The sequence below is a fragment of the Danio rerio genome, chromosome 19, assembly GCF_049306965.1.
Source record: "Danio rerio strain Tuebingen ecotype United States chromosome 19, GRCz12tu, whole genome shotgun sequence".
In the NCBI taxonomy this organism is placed as follows: Eukaryota; Metazoa; Chordata; class Actinopteri; order Cypriniformes; family Danionidae; genus Danio; species Danio rerio.
In genome coordinates this window covers 741,678-749,882 of record NC_133194.1, presented here as the reverse complement: position 1 = coordinate 749,882, position 8,205 = coordinate 741,678, and the positions used below count along the sequence as shown (strand labels likewise).

The 8,205-nt window shown below is 42.2% G+C and overlaps 1 protein-coding gene across 29 annotated transcripts in view; it reads right to left on the bottom strand.

Annotated features, from left to right (window-relative positions):
- Positions 1-2,861: 2,861 nt before the first annotated feature.
- The window catches only part of akap9 (A kinase (PRKA) anchor protein 9), a 142,647-nt gene continuing 137,303 nt past the window's right edge, over positions 2,862-8,205 (bottom strand). For all 29 annotated transcript variants that reach the window (XR_012394772.1, XM_073931264.1, XM_073931278.1 and 26 more), the window contains 6 exons: positions 7,176-7,373; positions 6,852-7,078; positions 5,666-5,757; positions 5,432-5,561; positions 4,202-4,335; positions 2,862-3,411 (listed from right to left, as the gene is read on the bottom strand). Coding sequence is in view for 28 of the 29 variants with exons in the window: in XM_073931264.1 (XP_073787365.1) it covers positions 3,374-3,411; positions 4,202-4,335; positions 5,432-5,561; positions 5,666-5,757; positions 6,852-7,078; positions 7,176-7,373 (819 nt within the window). In the remaining variant the exon portion in view is untranslated. The remainder of the gene's footprint in view (positions 3,412-4,201; positions 4,336-5,431; positions 5,562-5,665; positions 5,758-6,851; positions 7,079-7,175; positions 7,374-8,205) is intronic.

Below are 8,205 nucleotides of genomic sequence, written 5' to 3'. Positions count from 1 at the left end.
GCTGGTTTCCATCCTGGTCTTAGCTGGTCAGGCTGGAGAATGACCAGCTAAAACCAGCTTGACCAGCCTGGTTTAAGCTGGACATAGCTGGTTTTGGCTGGGCTCCCAGCCTGGCTAGGCTGGTCAAGCTGGTTTTAGCTAATACCAGCAGGGTCGACCAGCTAAAACCAGTCAACCAGCCTAGGCTGGTTTAAGATGTTTTTTTCAGTAGGGAAATGTTTTTAATTTGGATTATTTTAAGAAATATCGAGATAAGTGTGCAAAGGTCTCTCTCTCTTTCTCTCTCTCTCACACACACACACACACACACAACATATAAAAACCAGAAACTAAACCTTTTTTTTTTTGCACTGCAACTGATGATCAACACAAAAATGACAAAATATATAAACATAATTTAATATAAATGACAGATTAAATTTGACCTCTTCCCAAAAGGAAAAAAAAACACCAATGATCAAGAATGCATGATTATCTGCTGTCATGGCTAGTTTGTAATCAATAAACGGGACCATAATGGCAGTCAATGGGGCAAAAAAAGCACCAACATAACCAAAGGGAAGTCAATCTGAAAAGAGTGTATTGTTTCTCAAAGCATTTCCCAAAAGATGTGTCAAAATCAAGCGGCAACATCCTGCTGTTCCTCATGAAGCCAATACGGAAGTAACTGAAACTGCAATTCATCGACTGGCCACTGGGGGCTCGCTCCAGGAACTCCAGATGTTCACTGACTGTAATGGTGAACTGGCCAGATTTACAGCTGATAAAAACATGTTTACACCCTGCTACAAATGATGGCGTTGGTGCATATAGCTAATATTACACTTCATCACAACTGTGAGGGGGTGATCTTTTCATAACTCATCTGTTTAGTTCTTATTAAGTTATATTAAGTCTGCATAATTAAGGGCGTGGCCACTTGAGTGACAGCTAGGCTCCTCGCAGTCCCCTCAGCTGATTCCGGCTGATTAGCCGCAGAACTCTGCATATACATCGTATACACTGTCAGTTGCCTTTAGGAATTATTTCCTAGAATTATCAGATAATACGGCATCATGCTGTGTGCACTTAATTCTGCTCACATGACCTCCATTTCCCAGCAGAGTGAAATAATATACTTATAACTATAACTAATACAGATTATATGTAAGTGTTTGGAAGTAATTCGCGTGACATTATATACTTCTATACCATCTCTATAAGTGTATTTGTTTTATTTAGGATCATTTATCATTAATAATGTTGTTCAGAGCTGAAATGCACTGCAGAATCTGACCGATTGATCAGCTGTAGGCTCTAGATCAGTCATCTGAAGTGTTGTCATACAGTGTTATCCCTGGAGTTCATCAATAGTCCTGCATTTACTAATACAGACTATATCTGAGGTGTTTGGAAGTAGTATCGTGTTTCCTCCTGTTGAAAAACATCATAAGAGCAATGTTTAGTGGCTCAATGTATTACAGCAGTGTTTATAAAAGACTAAACACTTTATTGATATAGTGTACAACCAAGCACATGAGGTCAGAACACAAACGAGTCTCAGGTGATGAAGGTTTAAGCGTTTCTCCCATACAAAAGCCTGTCTAAGCAAAATGCTAGCAGGCGTCTGTAGCTCCGTCTCTTTGGCCTTATGGGGTATATGCCGAAGCATGCTAATAGGACTTTTAATTTGCCAGTAACCTGGGTTAAGCGCTTCCGGCGAATTGAAAGCCAGTGCAAAATCCGGTGCGTTTAAGGTCTGTTTTCTTTAAAAATCAGCGATCTCCACTAGCTGAGTGATATCCGATTTAAAGTGGGTCTCAGATTGTACCAGAAGCACTGCATTAAATTACATTTCCCTCGCCATGTCTTTATAATATGAGCGTTTATTTTACACCAGTATATTCAATGGAGCTTGTGGGTTAGCCTGCCGATTCTGATGGGCACGTGCGAGTAAACGGCTTTTTGTCTCGTTTGTCTCGTAAATAAATGCTAAAGTTTATCCGTATAAAACCGTATAAACCGTAAAAAACCGTATAAAACCGTATAAAACCGTATAAAATGGGAAAAAGTTCACAATAACAGGTCACCGGAAGTGTATCAGCATGGGAACAGCACTAGCTCGGCATATACCCTATTTGGGCACCCCCGGTCAGTGCGGGTTGTTGCTAGATCGGATATGGTTGCGGCCGGAAGTTATCGAGAATTATTTATATTACTTATAAAATTTTCAATTTATTGTATTTTATTAACGTCTACCCCCACCCCAACCCTAAACCCAAACGCCAAAGCACTATAAAAACTGAAGTTGTACCGAGTTTTATTTATCCTATCAATTAAATTAACCAATAAGTTTTATTTTTGTTAACGTCTACCCCAACCCTAAACCCAACCGTCACAGTACTGTCAAACTATTAATTATTGTTACACAGTTGATATTGTTAAAATGCTGCTATGTTAACGTGCATATCGCACTTCCAGTCGGCCGCATATCCAATCTAGATTTTACCGTCAGTGCGATGTCAGGCGAACAATCTGGCGACGGTTGGCCACGCCTACTTGTTGCTTCATTTGCGCTCTTCAGAAACCTATAGGTGACGTCACGTATACTCCGTCCAGATCATGTACAGTCTATGGTCAAAATACGATTTGTCAGTAAAAATCATTCCATTTACTGAAACGGAGAATATTGTGACCAAATTAGGCCTCAAAATAAGCCCAGAGTGGATGAAAACGACCCAACAGCACACAGGGATTCATATAATAAATACAAATTACTGCAATTAAACGACCTAAATAGCTTAAGTAATCCCTTACATGACTGTGTTCAGTGAAAACGTAATTGAATTACACTAACGAGACAATAAAAAGCCAAAAGCAGATTTAAATATTATATTAATCTTTATTTCAGTTTTGACAAAATACCCATAAAATCCGAAGCTCCTACCTTTACAAAAATATGTCTACAAATGTCCTCTGACGCGAGCGAGCAGTAAAACACAGTGTGTCGAGTCTGAAAGCACACGCGTGTCGCTAACGCTAGTGTGGCGCAGCAGCATCGGTGTTCTCCAGAGTCAGATAGCAGCCGTTCGGTTCTCCGTCACCAACGCTTCTTAAATTAATCAACTTAAATTAGCATTCCACAAATATACAGTAACAGCTCGATTGATCTCCATTAACCACAAAGAAAGTAGAGTCATGTACAGACGCTGAAGCGCCAACGCAAAGCTGGATTATACGAGGATACACAACTGAAAATGAAGGAAAGCAAGAGAAAAGCCTGTTTTTGGTCCCACGGGTGTGATGGTGTGCAGAGCGAGAAGAGGAAAGCACAGCAGCTCAGCACGAGAAGGCAACCGGTCTCTTCAAGACAGCATGATGGAGATGAGGAGCTTTATCTTCTGACGCTAAAGTGAGCGTACGAGGAGGAGCCTGCACACACACACACGCGCACACACACACACACACACACACACATCAAGAGTCTGTCAGAGCGAATCAGGCAAATACAAACAACACATGTTGTGTAGAGTTGTGCTGAGATATGTAGAGTTGTGTGGGGTTATGCTGAAATTTGTAGAGTTGTGTTACGTTATGTTGTTGTGTTCGGTTGTGTTATCTAGTTGTAAAGAGTTATGTAGAGTTGTGTAGAGTTGTGCTCAGTTGTGTAGATATGTTGAGTTATTTGACGTTGAGTAGAGTTGTGTAGTTATGTAGAGTTGTGTTGAGTCATCTAGTTATGAAGAGTTGTATAGAGTTGTGTGGAGATATGTTGTGTTATGTAGTAGAGTTGTGTAAAGTTGTACTGAGTTGTGTAAAGTTGTGGAGAGTTGTGTTATATAATTATAAAGAGTTATGTAGAGTTGTGTAGAGTTGAGCTGAGTTGTGTTGAGTTATCTAGTTATAAAGAGTTGTGTAGAGTTGTGTAGAGTTGAGCTGAGTTGTGTTGAGTTGTGTTGAGTTGAGTTATCTAGTTATAAAGAGTTGTGTAGAGTTGTGTGGAGATATGTTGAGTTCTGTAGTAATGTGGAGTTCTGTAGAGGTGTGCTGAGTTGTGTTAAGTTGTGTAGAGATGTGTAGAGTTATGTTGTGCTATGTAGTTGTGTAGAGTTGTGCTGAGTTGTGTTGAGCTATCTAGTTATGAAGAGTTGTGTAGAGTTGCGCTGACATATGTAGAGTTTTGTAGTTGTGTGGAGATTGTCCAGAGTTGTGCAGTGTGTACCCGACTGTACGCTGCCCAGTCTCCTCTGCAGGGCCTCCAGGCGGCTGATGTAGTCGGTCAGCGCTCGGTCCGGGTCATAGTTCTGCAGGTGTGAACACGACAAACCCCCCGCCTCACCGGGCACACCCACAAATCTGCAAACACACAACACACACGCAACACACTCATTACACACGCAACACACTCATTACACACGCAACACACTCATTACACACGCAACACACTCATTACACACGCAACACACTCATTACACACACAACACACTCATTACACACACAACACACTCATTACACACACAACACACTCATTACACACACATTACACACGCAACACACTCATTACACACGCAACACACTCATTACACACGCAACACACTCGTTACACACTCATTACACACTCATTACACACGCAACACACTCATTACACACGCAACACACTCATTACACACACAACACACTCATTACACACGCAACACACTCGTTACACACACAACACACTCATTACACACGCAACACACTCATTACACACACAACACACTCATTACACACGCAACACACTCATTACACACGCAACACACTCATTACACACGCAACACACTCATTACACACACAACACACTCATTACACACACATTACACACTCATTACACACACATTACACACGCAACACACTCATTACACACGCAACACACTCATTACACACGCAACACACTCATTACACACACAACACACTCATTACACACGCAACACACTCATTACACACACAACACACTCATTACACACACATTACACACTCATTACACACACATTACACACGCAACACACTCATTACACACGCAACACACTCATTACACACACAACACACTCATTACACACACATTACACACTCATTACACACACAACACACTCGTTACACACTCATTACACACTCATTACACACGCAACACACTCATTACACACGCAACACACTCATTACACACACAACACACTCATTACACACGCAACACACTCATTACACACTCATTACACACTCATTACACACGCAACACACATGTCTGGGTGGACCAGTGGGCCAATACCCCTGGTGTAAGGGTCATGCAGAGTTTGTAGAGTTGTGCAGAGATGTGTAGAGTTGTAGAGTAATTTAGAATTGTGTGATGTAGAGTTGTGTAAGAGCTATGTAGTGTTATGTCGAGTCATGTTTGGTCGTGTTGTGTAGAGTTGTGCTTCACCTGTGCTGGACGGAGGCTGCAGATCTCGGAGACTCTCGTCCCGTGCGGCCGCGGCTCGTGGCTCTTCTGTCTCTGTACAACTCTACAGCAGCGGGACTCAGAAAAGAAGACTCGTTCCTCACATCAGCACCTGCAGCACACACACACACACACACACACACACACACAGATGAAGACTCGTGCTAGGACTCAGCTAGCCTCTACTGTTAGCGTGTGTGTTAGTGTGTGTGTTACCTGTGCCGTGTGCGAGGCCGTTTCTGCTGAGGATCTGCGGTGTTGTGCTTCCTCCTGACGCTCGCTGCCAGCGCTTCACCAGAAACCTCATCCTGCTCACACACACACACACACACACACACACACACACACACACACACACACACACACAGTTAATAATAATAATACTACAGTGTTACGTTATAGAACGTATTAATTATTTGTTTGCTAATTTTATATATATAAATATTATATATATACAGATTTGTGTTTTGTTATGCATTTGGAGCTGATGTTGTGTTGTGCGCTGTGGAGCATGCGCAGCTTTCTCTCTCTCTCTCCCCCTCCCTCTAGAGCTGCGCTTGATTGCGGTCCAGCCGTGTTGCGTGTGGGAGCGTATATAAGCTGGAGGAGAGGAACAATGGGGAGATCTTTCTGCTCGGTGCAGGTCGCAAATCTCCGTCGTCGTCGCTGCTGTTGTTCCGAGCGTCTCCTATCTCCTGCCCCAAATTGTTGGGTGACTTGGTGTGAATAGATTTCTGTTACTGACAATTTAATTATTTTCTTAAACGGCTTTCTGTGAAATGTGAATCTATTGGCTTTTCTGATTAAATACCTATTTAAATATATTAGTTTTGGAGAAACAGAAGCGGTAGGTTGGGAATCGCCATTTACTTTAAAACGTTTTCTCCTGGTTTGTGGTAGCAAGGGAGAAAGGGAAGTTTGTTGTAATTTTATTTGGGGTACTTTTATTTGAGCAGGTAAGTTAGAATTATTTCCCCGCAAGTTAGCTGTCTTTTTGTTTATTATTTTGGCCTGGATTCCCTTCCGAAGAGATGCTTCTATCTTTGTTTTCTAAGTAAATAAATATTGTTACTACTTGATCAGCGTGGTGATTATTGTGAGTTGGGACAGGAGAAGGGGAAAACCCTAAATTGAGTTTTTGAGTTTCTCTTTATTTATTTTTTTTTTACACTTGTTATTGTTCCCACCAACCCTAGACTGGTCGGGACGTAACAACAGGAGCAAACAACACACTACTGCTGTGGTGAATGTTGTGTGTGTGTGTATAAATATTTATCTGTGTGTGTGTGTGTTCAAGTGAGTGTGTATGTGTTTTTGTGTATATGTTTGTACGTATGTGGGTGCGTGTGTAGGCCTGAATGTGTGTGCGCATGTGAGTACATGTATGTGTGTGTGTGTGCACCTGGACAGTGCGATGGAGACGCGTGCAGCGGATCTGAAGCGTGTGATCCCCCTGCGCTGCTGTGTGTGTGGGCTGCAGTGTCCCGGCAGCGCCCCCATGTGGCTGATCAGGGTCAGCGTGGCGTCCTCACACTCCTGGAAGCCCCCCAGCAGCAGCAGCAGGTACTTCTTCTGGTAGATCAGAGCCTTGCGGAAGCTCTCGGCGCGCAGGTATTTCCCATACATCCTCTGAGGAGACAGACACGCAGGGGTTAGCGGAGATGCTAGCTGCGTTTACATAACACATCTTGTATTGTAGCCGAGCGGTGAGCTAGCCGCTGTCCACCTTCAGCGCAGTGTTGTCCGGATCAGCAGAGCTCAGGTCTCTCAGCGTGTCGCAGCGCAGCTCTGATCTCACACGGTTCAGCTCCGCTTCAGTCTGGCGGAGAGACTTCTGCAGACTATTCCTCTCCTGAGCCCAGGACTCGCGCTCGCTGGAGGACAAGAGGAGATCCTGACGGCCCACAGCAGACCTGCTCCACGCCTGAGGAACAAATAAGTAATATAATATAACAACACATGTATAATAAATAACAGAAACAGCTACAGTCACTGAAATAAACGCTGACTCTTATACACCCATTATCACACACATCACGCACACACACTTCTAAATGCTGGAAACATGTTTGGTAACATAAAACATATAATAATTAAACTAGATAGTAAAGTCTGAGGACAAACATTATGGTGATGCAGAAATATGAGACCTACAATATGAATATAGTATGAATTAGCATTAGATTAGCATGATTCTAGAACGGATTAGCGTTAGATTAGCAAGATTCTAGCATGGATTAGCGTTAGATTAGCATGATTCTAGCATGGATTAGCGTTAGGTTAGCATGTTTCTAGCATGGATTAGCATGTTGTTAGCATGATTCTGGCACAAATTAGCATGTTGCTAGCAAGATTCTAGCATGAATTAGCATGTTACTAGCATGATTCTAGCATGAACTAACATGTTACTAGAATGAATTAGCATGTTATTAGCATGATTCTAACATGAATTTGCATGATTCTAGCATGAATTAGCATGATTCTAGCCTGGCTTAGCATGTTGTTAGCATGAATCTAGCATGAATTTGCATGATTCTAGCATGGATTAGCATGTCGTTGGCATGATTCTAGCATGAATTAGCATGATTCTATTATGAATTAGCATGTTGTAACCATGATTTTAGCATGGATTACCATGTTATTAGCATGAATCTAGCATGAATCAGCATGTTGTTAGCATGATTCTAGCATGATTTTAGCATGGATTAGCATGTTATTAGCATGAATCTAGCATGAATTAGCATGTTATTAGCATG